The following is a 22,218-nucleotide window of genomic DNA, read 5'->3' on the forward strand; positions in this document are numbered from 1 at the left end:
ATTGCTGGGTCATAGGGTAGTTCTACTTTAACTTTCTGAGGAACCGCCATACCATCGTCCAGAATGGCTGCACCAGTTTCAAACATTCCCACCCACAGAGCAAAAGGGTTCCTCTCTTTCCGCATCCTCGCCAACATCTGTTGTGTCCCGAGTTGTTAATTTTAGCCATTCTGACGGGCGTGAGGTGGTATCCATTGTGGTTTTGATTTACATTTTCCTGATGATGAGTGATGTTGAGCATCTTTTCATGTATCTATTAGCCAACTAGATGTCTTCTTTGGAAAAGTGTCTATTCATGTCTTCTGCCCATTTCTTCACTGGATTATTTGTTTTTTGGGGTGTTAAGTTTGATAAGTTCTTTATAGATTTTGGATACTAACTCTTTATCTGTCATTTGCAAATATCTTCTCCCATTGTGTGACTTGCCTTTTAATTTTGCTGATTGTTTCCTTCACTGTGCAGAAGTTTGATAAGATCCCAATAGTTCATTTTTGTTTTTGTTTCCCTTGCCTCCGATGATGTGTCAAGTAAGAAGCTGCTGTAGCCAACATCAAAGAGTTGCTGCCTGTTTTCTCCTCGAGGATTCTGATGGCTTCCTGTCTCACATTTAGGTCTTTCATCCATTTTGGATTTATTTTTGTGTCTGGTTTAGGAAAGTGGTCCAGATTCATTCTTTTGCAGGTCTCTGTCCCGTTTCCATTTCTGGGTTCTCTATTCTGTTGCATTGGTCTATGTGTCTGTTTTGTGCCAATGCCATACTGTCCTGATGATTACATCTTGGTAATATAGCTAGACTTCTGATCTCATCACCTCCTACTGTCGCCTTTGTTCACTGCTGGACACACTGGTCTTCACATTCCTGAAACATGCCAGGCACGCTCCTACTCTCAGCCTGTGCAATAGCTTTCTCGCCATCTGGGATGCTCTTCCCTCAGGTAATCGAGTAGTCCACTCACCTCTTTAAAGTCTGTGCTCAAATACTGCTTTCAGTTCATCTGATGCCTCACATCACCATATGCACTACCAATTCCTCTTATTCCAATGCTAGCTTTCTACAGCACTTGCCAAACACATTTTAATAACTCGTTTATTATGATACACACACACACACACACACACACACACACACACACACGCACACACGCATGTATATATTTTTTGAGTAGGCTCCATGACGATCACAGAGCCCAACGCAGAGCTTGAACCACCCCAGGACCCCAAGGATCAAGACCCGAGCTGAGGAGCGCCTGAGTGCCTCGTCGGTTAAGCATCTGACTTTAGCTCAGATCATAACCTCGTGGTTTGTGAGTTTGAGCGCCATGTCAGGCTCTATGCTGACAGCTCGGAGCCTAGAGCCTGCTTCGGATTCTGTGTCTCCCTCCCTCCCTCTCTCTCAAAACTAAACATTAAAAAAATTAAAAAGACCCGAGCTGAGATCAAGAGTCAGACTAACTGAGCCACCCAGGCACTCCTATGTTACGTATTTTAAAATGGTCTTTTCTCCTAATATTAAAAAGTGAGTTTTAGGAGCAGAGAGTTCTATCTGCTTTGTTCCCTGACATGACTTCCAATATCCAGCACAGAGTAGACATTCAGTAAATACTGCTGAATAACATGGTATGATAGACCAAAGGTAATTATTTATTTCTCAGCAGAAAAGAGATAACCAATCAAAAAAGAAATAAGCTGTGGTGATCATCTTCAGATAAGCAAAAATATAACCCCTATTGAATTGCACACTACTAAAATTATTCTGTCATCTCAAGGATTCAGCTAGAAAATCCTTTATATCTACTGGGATCGAGAAGATGTTCATCAACAGAGAAGTTTATGATGAACACCTGTGAACATAAATTTACACTTGAACATTAATAATGGTTTTTCCAGGTAGAAACACATGGGTCGAGGCTACTTTAACTTAGCCATGGTATCTGAGCTCACAGCATCTGAGGTTTAAGCTGCTACCTTGCAAACTAGAGTCGTGCCCTCTGAATTTTCCCATCTGTGATCCTCAAAAAAATGGTGTTCCTGGAGATTTCTATAATGTAAGACAGTCTGCTCTAGAGGACATGTGAAAGGAAGAGAATCTGAAAAGCCCAAGAAGACAACTCACTTAGAAAGGCCAAGGGTCACATCAAGGGTTACCTAAGTCAGTAGAATTTACCCTGAGATAAAACATATATATTTTGGAAGATATTTTATGTACTTTAATTCTTGTGAACATATTCAATGGAAAATAAGTTAGTATTACCTCGACTATCATCCATTTCTCCATCCCTTGAGTGCTCTGATTGGATGTCCGGAGGGGTCTGAAGGACAGCCACACTATTCTGGTTTATAATCTTCAACTTCAACTTTGGTTTGGACCGTTTTCTTCGTGGAACTGTAACCGTGAGGCTCTGTAACTGAGTCATCCCTGATTCAGTCAAACACACACCATCCTGGGTGTATGTCTTGGGTGGATCTAAAATTACAATATCCCAAGGATACAAATCAAAACTCTCACTTTAATTTTCACTGCTAAGTTGATTACTGTTCCAAAATACCCATGTGAAGGGAATGTGACTACTATAAAGCAATTATCTATGAAATGCACAAATCATTAACAGTACTCAATTAAAACTAAAAATAATTGGTTGAACTTCTTTGGATTTTAAGCAGAGAAGTTGTAAGTTTTTAAAAAATGATCTTCCCGGCATTTTTTCTCAATTATCAAAATAAGGATTTAGAAAGAAAGCAATGAAGCTAAAAGCAATGCTTCAGCTATTCAACTATGACCGTTTTCCTGGAATATCTTTTCAGACTGAAAGAGGGAGATCAATTTACATAAGAGAAACCCATCTAGAAAGCAAAGTATCAATATAATCACTGTCAGGGAAAGGCAGTAAGTAAGTAGAAATCCTGCACATTTTTAAATGTACAAAATTGCTATTTATTACAACAATTTCTATACTACTCAAATGTTTTAGTATCCAATATCAAATACTGTTAGAAAAAAGAACAACAGTTTAAAACTATCTTATCAAGATACCTTTCTAGCTGATCCATTTCAGAAAAAAATAGATTGAATTCCAAAAAAAAAAAAAAAAAAAAAAAAAAAAAAATCCCTGTTTGCTAACTAGAACCTTTCTTCTCCTAATTCATTACTAAGCACAGTAATATATCAATGAAACCAAAGCAAGTACAGAGTTGATGATTACTTTAAGGGTGGTTGTTTCACTGCCAATTGGCTAAGATTTATAGGAACAGTGTCCCACCAAAGCTGGATAAGATGAACACTTTATACGTATCAATGACAGGAATGATACCCGACATCAGGAAATTCAGAATGAACACTCATAGGATAAAGGCACGGAACATGTGGCAAGTCAGATACCTCAGTAATTAAGCATTTACACGCCCTGTGTAAGGAACAGCATTTCAGACTTTACCTAGCTCTTTCACTTTCGTGACAATCTGTGCTACAAGTGAAGATTCGCAGCCGTCTGAGGAAGGCACTGAAATGAAAACAATTCGTGTCATTTTTTCAGAAAAAGCAAAGTATACAAAGACACATAACTAATTTCTGTTCCTTTACCCATTTTACTGAAATAAACACTTAAACACTAAATCAAGTTAAAGGCTGTCTTTAAAAACAAGGACAAGTAGTGAAGGAAACACACATCATGGAGGGAAAAATGGCCAAGACACGAAGCAACATACTGGATTTCTACACAAGCTAGTCACTGCAAGATTGGGAGGCATGAAAGCGAAATGACACTTTATATCCATAATATATGCTTAGTTCCTTTTCTTTCTGTAAGCAAATTGTTTTAATACATTAAGTTGGGAGCGTAAGAGTTCACTTATAACTAAAAGTAACTTATTTTCCATAAAATACTTGTCCAAATAACTGTTTCACAAAAAGACAGCAAAGTGCCGGTGAGGTGTAGGAGCACAGACCCACCGTTCACGTTATTTTCTTACCATTTGACGTAGGCATATAGGGTCTGCACATGCTACAATCAAAACCAATGTCAGCTACATTTTCCACTTCCTCTTCAGTATTTAAGTTCTGACAAACCGCATGCATCCATCTAAAAAGACCATATTTGAACATTTAAAAAGAAAGAAAGAAACAGAAATGCACACAGAATGGCTTCCTTTTAAAAACGACCACAGGAGTGGACAGCTGCCGCATTTAAAGCCCTAAGCCTCACACATTCCTCCTATCCTGCCCACGTTGCCCTTTCTCCTAACCATGCCCACGGACCCACCGAAACTTCTGGAGCTTTGAATAAGAAAAAGGAATGAGACCAAATACTGGGAAGGAAGCAAAAGGACAGTGTATGAGGAGGACAGCGTAACTGTTTTCCGATCATACACCGAACACAGCGAAGAGAGAAGGAAGCTAGTCCGGGCAAGTATGAAGGAATTCAGAAGACTGCGAACAGTGTGGTGTGTACGTGCTCCTGGGACGCATGTCCTGTGGGTAGATACAGCTCTCGTGTTTGAGGCTGGCTATTAACTAGGAACAAAAGGAGTTGTCTTGCCTTTGAACAAATTAGTGGGCAGCGAGTACTGAGAATCCTGTACTACTGATGAAATAATACTAATACCACACGTACAGTGCTCAACTATTACCAGAGCACAATAATACACCACTGAAAACAGAGAAAGCGTTCTTGATTTTGAAGCTGTACACATACTACTTGGAGAGGGTGGGAACGGGTACCCAATATCTAGACATTTACTATCCAGAGCTTAAAAAAAAAAAAAAAAAAAAAAAGTAGTTCAAGGAAAATAAAATCTGTCAGATCATTTGTAGAATCCAATCAAAGATTCAGAAACCCTCCATAGAAAAATGCATATATGCAGGCAATAATTCTGCATCTAATTTCAAGGGATTCATAAACCCTAAAAAGCCCCAAGTTAAAAACCTTAGTGTGGAGTTGTGGATACAAAACAGGAAACTTCTGTAGTTTCTAGCTGACAGAAACTCTGGAAAGTAAAAAAAGGTCTTGTTTCTTAAATTTAAGATCGAAGAAAGTTGTTTTCCAACTTCCTTTTGCTACATTTAAAAGAGAAAAGCTTGCAAAAAAGAATAAAAGTTTTAAAAAGCAGCTTGATACCTGTCACATTGTCGACATTGCAGAATAAGATCTTCTTCTCGATAGTTCCGATAGCAGACGGGGCAGGAAGACAAGCTTGCACAGGGAGCACACTGTGTGTAATTGTTTTGCCATTCACATCTCAGGCCTGCAGACGTTGCCCCACAGTGTCTGCACCACACACACCTGCAATCCAATCCCCCCAACAAGTGTCCGGTTTATTTACTTAGTTACTGTAATTCAAGAAGCTCTACAAGAACAGAATGGGGGGAAATCATATCTGAAAATCAGAAAATTTTCTGAGAAATATATCTGAACATTTTTCTGAAAAATATCTGGAAATTTTTCTGAGAAGTGGTGTGCTATCTGTCATAACAAACACGTATTACGCACGTCAGTGCATGTGGCTAATTTTCAAAAACTGATGTGGAAACATTCTGCACTTGCAAGGCCAAGGAGGGAAAGGTAAATCCCAGAGTACCATTTGCACTTCCAGCCTCCTTTGGGCACTGTCTGCAGAGGAGGGTCGAGGCAGTAGGTGTGGTAGCTTATGTCACAGTCATCACACAGCAGGAGTCTTCCGGGGTCAGTGGCCTTCCCACAGGCCTCGCACACAGTGCACTCAAGGCACCTCCAACCTTTGCTAAGAACCACTTTAGTGATCTATAAAAGACACAACCAATCCTGGTGATTTATACATTAACACACACCTCATTTTGCATAATCACATATGCCAAATAAACGAGTATGTGGTGCTTATGTCCCAAGAAGCAGGTAAAGAGGCAAGCAAGCAACATGTATGAGCACCAACAGTGGCCCCATCCTGGGGTGGGCGCATTCATGTGCTTTCACAAGTCTATCTGCTAGACAGGACAGAAAGCGGTACATATTTTAACGACTTTTTTTTAAGACCACATAACTACCTTGTGCTGTGGATTTATGTCCACTTTATTGATGTAGTGACTAGATACTGAAGAGATCAAGTAAATTGCCCCTTAGCTGTTAATTTAGGTTTTGAAAATGTATTGGCAAAGTTTCTATCTATGACATTTCATGAATTCATACTTCTGAAACTTATGTACACTGCAAAAGGATTTGTATATTAAAGTCAGTATTTAGGGGCGCCTGGGTGGCTCAGTCAGTTAAGTGTACAACTCTTGATTTTGGCTCAGGTCATGGCCTTAGTCTGTGGGATTGAGCCCCACACATTGGGCTCCATGCTGAGCATGGGGGCTGCTTGACATTCTCACTCTCCCTCATTCTCTGCCCCTACCATGCTGGCTTACGTGCATGTGTATGTGCGTGTGTGCGTGCTCTCTCTCCCTCTCCCTCTCTCTCAAAATAAATAAGTAAACTTAAAACAAACAGTCAATGTTTAAAAATCTAACACATTAAACTAAAACATGAGTTCCTAAGAAAATATGTCCCAAGGACATTTCATGATCTTGTAGGATTTTCAGCTGTGAAGCTAGGACTTCTGAAGTTCATCCCTCTTCTGTATATTCTCCTCTGGCACAGGGTCTAAGTTAGCAGCAAAGTTTGAAAGTCTCTATACATTTTTTTAATGTTTATTTATTTTTGACAGAAAGAGAGAGTGCACACATGTGCATGAGCAGGGGAGGGGCGGCGGGGGTGGGGGACACAGAGGATCAGAAGCAGGCTCCGAGCTGACAGCAGAGAACCCGATGCCGGGCTCGAACTCATGAACAGTGAGATCATGACCTGAGCTGAAGTTGGACACTTAACCGACTGAGCCACCCAGGCGCCCCTAAAATTTCTATTTTTCTGATAAACTCCACAAACCAACCACACCATGTAAGATTATGAATCTGGAACCAAATGAAAGCTCTCAAAAAACTAGAATCTACAGATAGGACACAAAGTACTTGTGTTAAAATGAAATGGCAAGAAGTCACAATACAGAATAAAAATTCAGATCATGAGGAATAAGGAAGTCTAAAAGCTACCTGAAAGGAAAATAAAAGAGCTAAATAAAGAACAACTACCAAAATGGCATCAGATTGTCCAATTCTGGATACAACAGAGTAATAGCTTCCAATTCTATAGGAATATAATTTTCAAGACACAAGCAAGTAACCAAGCAATTAAGTGTAAAAGTAGACCTTTCAGGGATACAAAGACTCAAACTTCAGCTTCCGAATACCTCTTCGAACAGAGTTACTTAGACATATGAGGAAAAAGTTAGAGTTATACCAAGAACAAGGAAGACATGGGATGATGGGATGCAGAGAACAATGAACGCACGAAGGACTTCAGCTCAGGGAAGCTGAAGAAGGAGAGCTCAGCAACAGACCTAGAAATTACCAGCACAGAGGAGGAGAGAGAAAAGGGGAGTGCCGTAAAGGGGTACAACTTTTTCCAGAAAAAGTTACTTGCCAAAATAATTTGATATAATCATGCTCCTACAGTAGGTAAAAACAAACAACAAAAACTAATGCAGAATCATGAATCATTGTTTTCTTTTTGCTATTAAAAACTCCATGAAAGACAAAGCCATAGTACACTTTTTTTTTTTTTAATTTTTAACGTTTATTTATTTTTGAGACAGAGAGAGACAGACCATGAATGGGGGAGGGTCAGAGAGAGGGAGACACAGAATTGAAACAGGCTCCGGGCTCTGAGCTGTCAGCACAGGGGCCCGATGCGGGGCTCGAACTCACGGACCGCGAGATCGTGACCTGAGCCGAAGTCGGCGCTCAACCGACTGAGCCACCCAGGCGCCCCCATAGTACACGTTTTAATGTTTTTACTCATTGTAGAGACAGAGTGCGAGCAGGGGAGGGGCACAGAGAGAAGGAGACACAGAACCTGAAGCAGGCTCCAGGCTCTGAGCTGTCAGCACAGAGCCTGACGTGGGGCTCGAACTCACAGACCGCAAGATAGTGACCTGAGCCAAAGTCGGTATGGAACACTTTCTAGATCTCCAGTGGACACATTTATTAACTAAATGTAGTGAAACAACGAAAACACTGGGAGGGTGTTAGGGAGTATAGGGGGTATATTTTAAGAGCTAAATCAGCATTTATTTATTCACAGCAGAAAGTCAACAAAATCTAGCACAGATACAGCAGAAGCACCAGCATTTAGAGTTATTGAAGTAACTAGGAGAAGATGAAAAGTGGCTGCCTGGGGGCGAGGACTCAAGTGTGGAGGCAGAATAGGACAGGGGCCGGCCAGTCATCAAAAGTCTTTGAAAGCTATTTGATCTGCAAGCAAGTGTATTTATTACTGCGATTAGCCTACTGATTCTTTTAAATTAGTCACAGATTATTAAGATTATATTATTATATTATAGACTATGTTATATAATATATAATTATAATTATAATTATAATAATTATATACGTTATATTATATTATATATAGATTATATTATATAATAGATTATCAAGTTATAATATAGTATTTACCCAAATGGAGAAAAGAGCTTTGGGCAGGAAGAGCAGGATGGCTTAGAGCAGTTACCGGCAAACTTTTTTGGTAAAGGGTCAGATGTAAATACTCTAAACTTTGTGGGCCACGTGGCCTGTAAACTACACAACAGTGCCACTGCAGTGCGAAGCCCACAAGAGACGTATGTAAATGAAAGAACACAGCTCTATTTCAATAAAATTTCATTTACAGAAAGAGGCAGTGGGCCACAGGTGGCCTGTGTGATGTAACTGAGCAACCCCTGGCTCAGAAGAACAGTAAGATCAAGTGGGAGACAGATCCAAGCTATTAACAGTAGAAACTTTCAAAATAACGTCTCTTCATTCCTACACGTCTTCCTGTCTCACAGACACCTACCCTGTGGCCCTTTACAGCCAAATTCTCAAGCTGCTCAGCTCTGCTCACTCAAAGCTAAGGTGTGGTTACCACGCCCACCAGCATTCACACCGCTCAGGTCAGGCAGTCCAGACCTCACCCCAACCCAGTTGACGTGCCCGCTGCAGCACTTTGATGCCTCAACTGTCTCTCCCTGTTGAAATTCCACACTTCCCACTCCCTGTATAGACCGCTGAGCTCTAACATCAACTCTCTTTCTCTCCTACTGACATGGCTAGTGTTTATTTTCAAAAGTTCTTTCAAGAAAGGTATTACCAGGGCTCCATTCATGGTACCATGTAGAAAGTTGTGAAAGACATTTTAAGAGTCTACGAGAATATTGGAGTCAACTATGATGGAGTAACTGGGACACGACCCTTCTCCCTTCATAAGATACTAGAAAACGGACACAACGTAGGAAACACTTGTTTCAGATACTGAGCAAAAGGCAGAACAGGACTGTGGTTTCTGAGAAGAGGGAAACAAGTGAGGTCGGTCCTACAATATTCTGTCCACAGACATTTTCCGGAATGCTGCGCCGAGAGGGAGAAACCCACAAGGTATCAGGGTCTCGCTGAGTTGAGGACACATGGTGGAGATCTCGGAGGTTGAGGCAGTTGCAATCTGCAGGACAGGGTCCTGGAAAGGAAGGAGCAATAAAGAAAAAGAGCTCCAGAAATCCACACAGAATTTCCCTCAAGTCTTTGGCTGAACACCAAGCTGCATTTGTAGGAGGCCAAACAAGGACACACAGCCAGGACCAAGAATGGCTACGGGGAATTTGCAAGCTGGACAATTACAAGAGTTAATACAAGGCTGAAGACATCTGAATCTCAACCAGTCGGAGTAAAGAGACACTGGTGAAGGAGGTCATAGGGAGCCACCGGGGGGGCAGGGACGTGAGGGGAATTCAGCAGCGATGTCAAAAAGGCCATGTCTCACGTATCAGACTAAACTAGTGCTAAAAAAGCAGTTACTAAAGTGTGACCTAGGAAACCCTCAGGGGTCTGTGAGGTCAAAACTATTTTCATAATAACACTGACATGTTACTTGCTTTTTTCACTTTAATCCACTTATAGTGATGTTTAAAAAAATTTTTTTGTAACATTTATTCATTATTGAGAGACAGAGCATGAGCAGGGAAGGGGCAGCGAGAGGGAGCCACAGAATCCGAAGCAGGCTCCAGGCTCCGAGCTGTCAGCACAGAGCCTGACGCGGGGCTCGAACCCATGAGCTGAGGGATCATGACCCGAGCCGAAGTCAGATACTCAACCAACTGAGCCATCCAGGCGCCCCAACTTTTATAGTGATGTTTTACAGAGGCTATGTGATATGTAAAATATAAAACCTCATTACTTGACATCGTAACAAACATGCTTGAATATTTTTGTGTTTTAAAGTATTCCTAGTTAACTTCTAAAATGGTAAATACTCAATCATTATTACCCTCATAAACAAAAACTCTATGTGGTCCTTAATAATTTTCAAGACTGTTAATGGTTCTAAGACCAAAAAGTCTAAGAAGAGCCACCTCAAAGTGAAGGTTCTCGAGGCCTATCCCAGAAAGGCTAGAGAAGTTTCAGAAGGTTCGACTGTCCGCAATAACTTCCTGCCAAAACAAAAACTCCTTACTTCTTACAGGAACAAAACCCAAATTCCCAACAATATAAGCAAAATACACAACTGCCACAATCAAAAATTACTAAATTAAAAACAAAAATACATCCTCATAAGGGGAAAAGTAAGCTAATATTGGTCATAATAAGTAATACTAATGAGAAATGTCAGACATGACAGAATTAGCAAACAATTATCAGTATATACAATGACTTGAAAGAAAAAACTCAAGAAAACATTTTAAACTATGAGATAACTTAAACTATAAAATAAAACTAAGATTAAAAAATACAATCATCTCCATGAAAAATCCACTGGATGTGCTTAAAAATAGATTAGAATGGGAATCTATCCCCAAAAACCAAGAGCACCCTTTACACCCTGTATGTTAGCCAACTTAACAATAAATTATATTTTAAAAAATAGATTAGATACTGCATAATAAAAGTGACTTTGGGGAATAAGCTAAAGGGCAGAAAGAAAAACTGGAAAAATATCAAGAAAGTGAAAGCGATCTGGGACTACATCCTACAATTCTGTGCACACACGACTGAGGCTCCAGAAGGGCAAAAGGGGAACAGAAAAAGAAATACCAAGAGATGGCCAAAATTGCTCCAAAACGGATTTAAAAAAACCAACCCACTGATCCAAGAAGCCTAACAGAAAATGTCTTTTCCTATATGGATGAGGGCTAAGAAGGAACATGGGGAGAGACCAGGTGAATGATGGGTTTTCATACAGTTTTCTGCTTGGGGTCAACCTTTATTGTCAGTAGGCAGAATGCATCAACCAAACCTCGCACCTGAGCAAATTGCAGGATAAAGTATCTTTGAAAAGCATGCCTTTTTATTTTTATTTTTTCAGGATAACCACTATAATTTCAGACGACAGATTTATTTTTTATAAATCTTTTTTTGATGTTTATTTATTTTTGAGAGAGACAGAGACAGAGTGTGAGCGGCAGAGGGGCAGAGAGAGAGGGAGACACAGAATCTGAAGCAGGGTCCAGGCTCTGAGCTGCCAGCACAGAGCCCAATGCGGGGCTCGAACCCATGGACCGTGAGATCATGACCTGAGCCGAAGTCAGACGCTTACCCGACTGAGCCACCCAGGTGCCCCTCAGACCACAGATGTATAGAGGAGTTAACACTTGAAAGGCAATATTGAAAGCACTTAAATATAGTTATGTATGTCTAATAATCCTAGCAAACAACACTTAATTATACGAAATGGAAAGAGGATGATATACTCATCAAATTTCAATACATTTTTAACTGATTTAAATTTAAGTATATTTACCTTAATACTGACACAGTATGGATGGTAACACTGACCACACTGAGAGCAGGCAAGTAATCTTCCCTCTGCTCCTTGGCCAAAGCTGCCACAAACTACACACATATCCTGAAATTAAAAACACATGAACGTAATAATTTAGGTTGGAACTAAGCTCAGAATATATGAATTTTATTTTTTAAATTACCTTCGTAGCTAATAAAGCTCTACAGCTCAACATTAGACAACTTCAGCATGTACAGCAGAAAGCAGAAGACAGTAAGTGTTCAAACCTGATGCAAGGTGAACTTGTCACTGCTAGAAAACAACACCACTGTATTATGCATAGAGTTTTCTTCTTCATCCTTATTCGACGAAAGATCTGCAGCAGACACCTATAAAAAGCAAAATACACAAAATGCAGTCACATTTATCACTTGTATGTTTAGTGGAAAAGGTTCAGAAGACTCCTTTTCAAAATACGATTTTTGCCAAGGCCTGCGGTAACAATTCTGAGTTAGATTATTATTGCCAAGGTAAGACTGCAAAAGTGGAAGTCAGGACGCTTTTTAGTTACCTAATTGTCTCTTCAGAGTTACAAGTCCCGTGGATCAGGAAGCAATGAAAAAACATAAACTATCTTTAGTAAGACTTAATTAACCAGAAGTTTTCATCAAGAAACAAACAAAAAACCCCTGTATCTTACTTGTGAGCATATACCTGTATACGTGTATACATATATGTGCCCCTCTATTTTAGTCACTCTTAAAACCAGCAATTTGGCTAGTCAAAACTGAGATGTGCTGTGAGTAGAAGTATCCAAAAAAAAGAATATAAACACAACTCGTAATTAATTCTGTATATTTTACATATTACATGTTGAAATAGTAACAGATATAAATTCAAAAGATATACATTAAAATTAAATTTCTCCTGCTTTTTTTTTTCAAGTGTATTTTGAGACAGAGAAAGAGAGAGAATGAGTAGGGGAGAGGTAGAAAGAGAGGGAGAGAGAGAATCCCAAGTAGGGTCTGCATCATCTGCACACAGACCGCCGTGGGGCTGGAACTCATGAACCATGAGATCATGACCTGAGCCAAAATCAAGAGTAGGAGGCCTAACGAACTGAGCCACCCAGGCGCTCCCCTCTTTCCTTTTTTTAATGTAGCTACTCTAAAGTTTTAAATTGCTTATGTAATACACATATGTTTCCTTTGGACAGCACTGCTTTAAAATACTATTATTCTGAATAGCAAAATAAGCAAAATTTCCATCTTAGCCAAAGGATTACCAACCAAAGATATTCATGTCTAAAAACTTGGCTAAATTTCACCAAATCAACTAAGTATAACTGGCTTAAGAATTATTTCCAGAATGCTTATCATGAAAAAAAGCTCTGAATTAGTTGCTTAAGAAAAGGACAGGTTGGCCAATGCCAAAATTTTACAATGTGATCCTCTTGCATGGAAGGACAGACATGAAACACATTGGTTAAATTCAACATAAAAAGTAATAGTGTTGTTCTTGAGAAATGTTCTTAAGAGAATGACTAAATAGAAGGAATATATTACATAATATTATATTAATATTAAACATTATATTTTTCATTGCAAATTAAGTTTAAAAGCCATTTTAATGGAGAGTACTACGGTTTTATTATAGAATCAGTCACAAAAGCAATTTATAGTCTAAACTACACTATAAGGGAAAACTGTAGGCAACCTAAATATAGTCACCACTAGCGAACTACTAAAACCATGGCAAATCCAAACTGGAAAATTATGCAGCATTTAAAAAATAGTGGTAGAAATTTGTTTCAATTTCCATCAAAAAACAAATAAACAAACCACCAGGCACACAGCTGAGTGGAAAAATAAGCTGCAGAATAGTATGTGAGGTAGGGCACCATGCAAAGTAATTGCATGTGGTCCACTGGCACATATACACAGTAGGATGAATCATAAGAAATTGCTGTTTTTCCAGATTGAAAATGGTTGAAGATTGGCAATTCCATACGGATCAACCAAATACGTAAATTCACGAAACTGGTAAAAGGAGGAAAATCAAGACCAAAGAGGCAGTGATGGTACGGATAACTTTGATCGATCAGTATGTTTTAATTGTTTTTAATATATTAAACAATATGTATCTCAAAATTAGCAATTTAAGATTTTAGCAAGTCAAACAAGAGGGCTCTTAAAGTAAAATCATCCCATTAGTAATAATTAAATGTCCACTAAAAGTGAAGTTACCAGTAATTCACCCACAAGACTAACAATACATTGAGAATATTAAAATATATAACTGTGGTAATAGCTAAAATATAGTAAACAAAAGTATACTGAAATTAAAAGTATCCATTTTTAGATCCCCATTTCCAAAACAGAAAACAAAATAGGTTTTATAATTGAATGATACCCAGTGAGTAGACTCAAAGAAATGATAACATGTTATTATTTTCAAAGGGAAAATTAACCAGAGAATGCTTTTATTTGGAATAAAAAATAAGGATGGACTATAGTATTCCCAGTCTGAAATGAATCAGAAATGAAATCTGTACAGAAAGCTGCCATATCCCCTAGATCCAAAGAGCATATTTAAATGCTAAGTGCTGAAAAATCAAGATTTTTTTAAACAGCAATTGTACATGTAAGAAGGAAAACAGTATCATGTAGCTTAATGACCGACTGTTTTATTTTTATACATTATTTCATGACCTTTAAACTACTAGATATATAAAACCTACCACAAGGGTAAAGAAGGCAATCTTTGAGAGAGTACGTACTGCCTATATACATATTAGTCTGATTTGTCCTAAAGGTGACAGTTTTATTTGCCTGGACCACAGATATAAGCTTAAGAAAAAAGAAAGCTCTAACCTAAACCTCACAAGTGGGTTCTAAGCAGGAACATAAAAAGCAAACCAAAAACAGAGCAAAACAGTCAAAGTGAGAGGAAGAAAACAGTAAAGATCAGAGTAGAAATCAATGGAACGGAAAACAGAAGGAAACAAAAAAAAAAAAAAGAAAGAAAGAAAAATTAATGAAAGCAAAGGCTGGCTCAGAATCAATAAAATTGATAAACCTGCAGCAAGACCAATCAAGAAAAAAGAGAGAAGACATAAATCACCAATACTGGGAATGAGGAAGGTGACACCACTACAGATTCTACAGATATTAAAAGGATAACTGGCCAATAGATTTGTCAACTTACTTTAAGTGGGCAAATTCTTTGAAAGACAAATTCATACAAGAAGAAATAGATAACCTAACTAAATAGCCCTAAACCTACCAAAGAAATTGAATATGTAGTTAAAAATCTTCCATGATGACAGAAAAAGGCAATCTCTTCAACAAATCTTATTGGGAAAACTGGATAGCACTATGCAAAAAAATTAAACTGTACCACTTTCTTACACAATACACAAAAATAAATTCAACATGGATCTAAATTTAAGGCCTGAAACCTTAAAAATCTTAGAAAAGAGCATAGACAGTAGTATCTCTGACATCAACCATAGCAACATTTTTCTAGACAGGCCCTTTGAGGCAAATGAAACAATAAATTAATGGGACTACATCAAATAAAAAGCTTTTTAAAAAAAAAAAGTTTATTCGTTTTTGAGAGACAGAGAGAGAGCGCGCGCGCACGTGCGCAAGCATGAGTGGGGGAGGGGCAGAGAGAGAGGGAGACCCAGAATCCGAAGCAGGCTCCAGGCTCTAAGCTGACAGTTCAGAGCCTGATGTGGGGCTCAAATTCACAAATGAGATCATGACCTGAGCCAAAATTGGATGCTTATTATCGCACTAATCCACGCAGGCTCCCCCAAAATAAAAAGCTTCTGCACACCAAAGGAAACAATCAACAAAAAATAAAAGTCAACCTATGGAATGGGAAAAGATACATGTATTTGCAAATGACATATTTGATAACGAGTTAGTATCCAAAATAAATAAAAAACTGATACAATTCAACACCTAAAAGACAATCCAATTAAAAAATAGGCAGAAGACACAAACAGCCATTTTTCCAAAGAAAACACCCAGATAGCCAACATAGAAGAAAGAAGACACCCAGATAGACATGTGAAAAGATGCTTGTCACCACTTACCATCAGGGAAATGCAAATCTGTCAAAACCAAAAACACAAGAAACAACAGGTGTTGGGGAGAAAAAGGAACCCTTCTGCATGGTTAGTGGGAATGCAAACTGGTGCAGCCACTGTAGTAAACAGTATGGAGGTTCTGCAAAAAGTTAAAAATCGAACTACCCTATGATCCAGCAACCAAACTGCTGGGTATTTGCCCCAAAAGTACAAGAATACTAATTCAAAGGGATACACGCACCCCTGTGTTTATTGCAGCTTTGACAACAGCCAAGATACGGAAGCAGCCCAAGTGTCCATCGATTGATGAAGATGTGATCGAAGATGCGGTATAGGGGCACCTGTGTGGCTCAGTCAGTTAAGTATCCGACTCTTGATTTTGGCTCAGGTCATGATCTCAAGGTTCATGAATTTGAGTTCTACGATAAACTCTGCACTGACATTGCAAAGCCTGCTTGGGATTCTCCCTCTCTCTCCCTCCATCTCAAAACCAAAAAAAAAAAAAAAAAAAAAAAAGAAAGAAAAGATGTAAACACACACACACACACACACACACACACACACACACACACACACACACCCCAATATTATTCAGCCATAAAAAAGAATGAAATCCTGCCATTTGCAACATGGATGGAGCTAGAGAGTGTAATGCTGAGTGAAGTAAGTCAGAGAAAGACAAATCCCATATGATTTCACTCATATGTGGAATCTAAGAAACAAAACAAATGAGCAAACAGGACAAAACAAAACAGACAAACTAAGAAACAGACTCTGAACTATACAGAACAAACTGATGGTTACCAGAGGGGAGTTTGGTGGGGTATGGGTGACATAGGTGATGTGGATTAAGGAGTGAACTTGTCATCGTAAGCACCAGGTGATCCAAAAAAAAAAAACTTAAAAAAAAATCTTGTCACAAAGAAAACTCGAGGCCAAAATGGCTTCACTGATGACTTTATAAATAATACAAGAATGTTTCCAATACACAACTTGTCCAGAAAACTGAAGACTCTATTTCGCAATTCACTCAAGGAAGCCAGCTTTATGCCAATACCAAAACCAAAGAAATTATAAGAAAATAAACCGATACTGTCATGAACAGAAGACATAAAAAGTCTAAAAGTTTTAGCCATTTGAATCCAATAATATGAAAAAGATAAAACATCATGACCAAGTGGAGTTTATCCCAAGAAGACAAGACTTCTTTAGCATACAAAAAAGCCAATCAATATAACTCACCATATCAATAAACAAGCCATAGGATCATTTCTGTAAATGTAGAAAAAATGTTGACAAAACCCAACATCTACACTTGGTTAAAAGAAAAACATTTCAGCAACTTATGAATAGAAAAGAGCTTCCTCAAACTGACTTAGGATGTTTATTAAAAAAATAAAACAAAACTAGAGCTAACACCATACTCAATGATGCAAGACTAAATGCTTTCTCTCCTCAAGTTCAAAAAGAAGACAAGGTTATCTTAACACTTCTACCTAACACTGTATTGAAGGTTACAGCAAATGCAATAAAGAAAAGAAGTGAAACCATCCAGATTAAACAGAAATAAAACCTTATTTGCAGACAACATGATCCTAAGGGTAGAAAATCCGTTGGGTTCTACAAATAAGCAACTATATATAATAATGGAGTTCTGATACAAAATCAATACACAAAAATGAGTTATTTCTGGATACTAGCAACTGACAACTACAATTTGAAATTAAGACAACACTGCCATTTACAATAACATAAGAAATGTGGAAATGATGAAAAAAGACATTTATGTTGTAAACTAAAGACCATCACTAAGAGAACTTTAAAAAGACCAAAGAAATGGAGAGAAACACAATGTTCATGGGTTGAAGACCCTTCACAGCTAAAATGTCAAGCTCCCCAACTTGATCTAGAGTTTAAATGCAAACCCAGTCAAGATCCTAGAGGCTTATTTGTAGAAACTGACAGGCCAAGTGTAAAATTCATACAGAAACAGGAAGGATATTGGGGTGCCTGGATGGCTCAGTTGGTGGAGCATCTGGCTCTTGGTTTTGGCCCAGGTCAAGATCTCACAGTCGTGGGATCAAGCCCCATGTGGGGCTCCGCACTGGGTGTGCAGCCTGCTTGGGATTCTCTTTCTCTGCCCTCCCCCACTTGCTTACATGCACACTCTCTCTTTCCCAAAATAAACAAACTTAAAGAAAGTAAAAAAACATAAAGAATTTAGAACGGCCAAAGCAACTTTGAAAAAGTAAAAAGATGGAAGACTGACAATTTTTGATTTTTCAACAGTGGTTATAAAGTTAAAGTACGATTGGCCTAAAGTTGTAGTACTGGCCTGAAGATAGAAATGGATCAATGGTACAGCACAGAGATTCCAAAGTGAGATCCATAGAAATACAGATAAAACTTTGGTTTTAAATTTTTCAGTTATTTTTGAGAGAAAGAGAAAGACCGAGCACGAGCGGGGCAAGGGCAGAGAGAGAGAGAGAGAGAGAGAGAGAGACTGGGGGGGGGGGGGGGGGGGGGTACGGACACAGAATCAGAAACAGCCTCCAGGCTCTGAACTGTCAGCACAGTGACCGAGGTGGGGCTCAAACTCACGGACCGCGAGATCGTGACCTGAGCCGAAGTTGAAAGCTTAACCGACTGAGCCACCAAGGTGTCCCAGATAAAACTAATTTTTAAGAATGATACAAAGGCAATTCAGAGAAATGATGCTAAAATACTTGGATAGTCATTCAGTTTATGCAAAAAAAAGAACTTTGGTCCATGTTCATACCATACATAAAAATTAACTCAAATTGGACCATATATCTAAATGCACCACCTAAAACCATAATACTTCTAGAAGAAATAACTGAGTATGTTTGTAATCTTGCATTATCCAATTATTTCTCAGACACCAAAAGTATGATCATAAAAGAAAAAAATTAATAACCGGGACTTCATCACAATTAAAACATTTGCTGTTCCAAACAGCTAAGAAAATGAAAAGACAAATCACAAAATAAAGAAAATATTTGCAAATCATATACATGGTAAAGAACTTGTGTCCAGAATACATAAAGAAAACTCAAAACTCAGTAAGTCAAAAAATTTCATATTTTTAAAATGAACTAAAAATCCGAAGAGGGACTGTATCAAAGAAATATATAAATAAGCACCTAAAAAAGAAGACGAACCATACCAAGTACAGGTAAGTATATGGAGGCTCTGGCAGGAATCTCACGCACTCTTGCAAACATAAAATGTCACACCCAAATTGAAAAGCAGTGTTTTCCTAAAAATCTAAGCATACAGCACCTACTGGGTATCTGGCCATCCCATTTGTAGGTATTTACTCATGGGAAAATAACACATACACCCACGTGTAGACTTAAGCATAAAAGTTCATAGCAGTTTTGTTTTTTGGGGTTTCTTTTAGTTCTGTTTTTAATAGCCAAAAAACATGGAAGCAAGCATAACATCCTTTAATAGGTGAACAGAAGTCACATAAACTGTGGCACAAACTGAACCACCTGCGTGTCTCCTGAACGTAAAAGAACAATCAGACTTTTAAAAATAGGATTCTGGTAAAATAGTAAAGTTACTACATGAAATATTTGCCACTATTTGCCAATTATAGATTTCTTGAATCCACATTTAAATAATGCCTGATATACATGCCAAGGAGCAAATAATTATAAATCTTAAAAAAATATCAAAGATACTCATAAAATTTTCAACATTTTTAGAGTTATGTACTAATCTGCAACACTGCTAGTTTCTTCTGTAAGCCACATTACAATAAAAAACTTAAAACACTAATATAATAAAGTTTTTTTAAATAAACTCGGTAATTTAACAGGAGTTTGCTCTTATTAAAAATAAAGGAGCAAATAGCAAATATATTACATACAGGTTTTTAGGAACGGTTGGCATAGAAGGATCAGTGTCAAAGAGGGAGGTAAAAAAAGAGAAAAAGGATGGAAAATATTAATGAAAATTTAAAAAGAAAACCTGACCAGAGGTGTTGGAAAAAAAAGAGTAGGGATAGAGTAAAATAAAAATTTTGGCTTATTCATGTGACTCTTACAAACTAATTATTTTACAAATATTATCATAATCTGTCAACATATGAAGGATGACAGCAAAGGTAATGGGGGGCTCCTGGGAGGCGCAGTCAGTTAAGCATCTGACTTCGGCTCAGGTCATGATCTCGCAGTTCGTGGGTTCGAGCCCCGCGTCGGGCTCTGTGCTGACAGCTCGGAGCCTGGAGCCTGCCTGGGATTCTGTGTCTCTCTCTCTCTCTGCCCCTCCCCAACTCCTGCCCTGTCTCTGTCTAATCAACATTAAAAAAAAAAATTTTTTTTTTAAAGGTAACGGAAGTGAGACTTACCCCAGGTAACACAACTGCTCCGATTCCACTTTTCAATTTTGACCTGCCTCTGCCGCCTCGTCCTGACAGTCCTGCACCACGAGGTCTCCGCTTCCCCGGAAATCCCGACCCACGGCCCTACACAACAGACAAGGAAAAATCAGCACTCTGCAAAAGTCCCAAAGAATTTTAAAGTCCAATGTGAGATAAAACAGTTTATTAAAGGCTACACAATACTTGCTTTGCTCTTATTCTGATCAGATGATAAATATTAAGAGACCAGGCTTATTTTTATCTTTCAACACGTATTATGCAACTTAAAAATATAAGCATCCAACGCCTACAACCTTAGAATCAGACGCTGCGTCTGTCGTGAATGCTCTGTCTGCATCAGCAAACTCTGGCAGTATTTTCCCACCTCCTAATCCTAAGTCCTAGGTGGCTCGACAGCCACAACCCCATCCAATTGGTGTTCAATAGACAGCAAGGATAAGGAAAGACTGTCTTGCTGAAGGTTCTCTCCGTCACTAGAGCTTCGAAGAGCTGCATGTACGGAGTACTTACTACCATCCGCTCTAAGCACTTTTTGCTCCCCACTGTCTCACAAGGTTAGTGCTGTCTTATTACCCCCACTTTAGAGATAAAAGCACTGAGGGATTAAAAGCAAATTGGTCAAAAGTCTAGAGCTAGCAACTCTGGCTCCAGCGTCCGCAATGTTAACCAGCAGTCTCCACTGCTAAACTGCATCACAGCTGATTTCTGCGACCACACGGCAGTACTTTCCCTGCCATTAAAATTGTCCATTTCCCTATTCCATAGCTGTCTGTATGAACTGAACAGGGGGCCTCACTCTACCACAGTGTTTAGAGGACAAAAGCGGGTAACAAGGTAAAAAGTTTGTTTTAACTCATCCGGATAATAATCACTTGAAATGTAAATAAAATAACTGATCTGAATTTTTACCTAACACACAAAAATACTCTATGGGAAAACAGGTTAAACTCTTTGATATTTTCACAAATAAATACCGGGGTTGTTTTTGTTATTGTTGTTTTCTTGTTTATTCTACCTGAAAAAGCCTGACATCAACACATACTTACAACATTATATACGTTTAAAAGTATTAAAATAGGAACATCCTGATATTTTTTCCATAAAACGTTAAATAATATGTCACATTTTAAATTGATATCGTTTGTACTGTCGTTTGAAATGCTGAACTCATTACCTATTTGGCTGCGTAGTTTCCAAGGTGATAATTTATGGTTATATTGTAAGCACAAAACAGATACACATGAACAAAAAGGGGGGTGATATTTTTTTCCCTTCCGTGTTAATAAATACAGTCAACTTCAAACTGCCTCTCCTTGTTATCTTAAGCTGCTCTGCCTTTAGATCTCTTGCGCTTCTTTGAACAAGGGCTAAGGGAGGGCTGAATTGGATGGTTTTGTTGTTGATAAGCATAAAAGATTTTTTTAAGTCAATTATTAAATCAGGATTATAGCAATCTATTTTTCCCTAGCATCTAAAGATACAGGTGAAAATTTGTGGTATTTGCTACAAAACTGTCAAAATATCTTTTATGGTCTTCAAACAACTATCTCTACTTTCGACACATTACATATCAGAGTGGGTTGAAAAATGGTTCTAATGGTGACAGAAATAAGAAAGTGGAATCTAGAACTCCTTTGAATTCCGTGATTAGTCTAAATTAAACAGCCTAATTCCAGAATCACATTAAATATACAAGATGAAGAAAATTATCTTCTCTAGGTGGTAAAGTATTTTAACTTTCCACATTAATTTTTTACCCTCTAAAATGCATCCGACTACATAACTTACTTCAAGAACTAGGAGAGTCTTCCATCAATGACATGAAAAAGAGGCCCTATAATTTTGAGGTTATTAACGCAGACAGTGAAATCTGCTCCGATTCTGGTATTTCT

At 38.4% G+C, this 22,218-nt stretch overlaps 1 protein-coding gene across 23 annotated transcripts in view; it reads right to left on the reverse strand.

The window, feature by feature from the left end:
- KMT2C (lysine methyltransferase 2C) overlaps positions 1–22,218 on the reverse strand; it is a 283,726-nt gene that overhangs the window by 70,912 nt on the left and 190,596 nt on the right. For all 23 annotated transcript variants that reach the window (XM_042927176.1, XM_042927161.1, XM_042927160.1 and 20 more), the window contains 8 exons: positions 20,294–20,410; positions 12,104–12,205; positions 11,835–11,939; positions 5,572–5,753; positions 5,112–5,276; positions 3,967–4,076; positions 3,432–3,497; positions 2,252–2,464 (listed from right to left, as the gene is read on the reverse strand). In XM_042927176.1, coding sequence (XP_042783110.1) covers positions 2,252–2,464; positions 3,432–3,497; positions 3,967–4,076; positions 5,112–5,276; positions 5,572–5,753; positions 11,835–11,939; positions 12,104–12,205; positions 20,294–20,410 — 1,060 coding nt within the window. The remainder of the gene's footprint in view (positions 1–2,251; positions 2,465–3,431; positions 3,498–3,966; positions 4,077–5,111; positions 5,277–5,571; positions 5,754–11,834; positions 11,940–12,103; positions 12,206–20,293; positions 20,411–22,218) is intronic.

Source organism: Panthera leo, chromosome A2 (assembly GCF_018350215.1).
Source record: "Panthera leo isolate Ple1 chromosome A2, P.leo_Ple1_pat1.1, whole genome shotgun sequence".
Taxonomy (NCBI): domain Eukaryota; kingdom Metazoa; phylum Chordata; class Mammalia; order Carnivora; family Felidae; genus Panthera; species Panthera leo.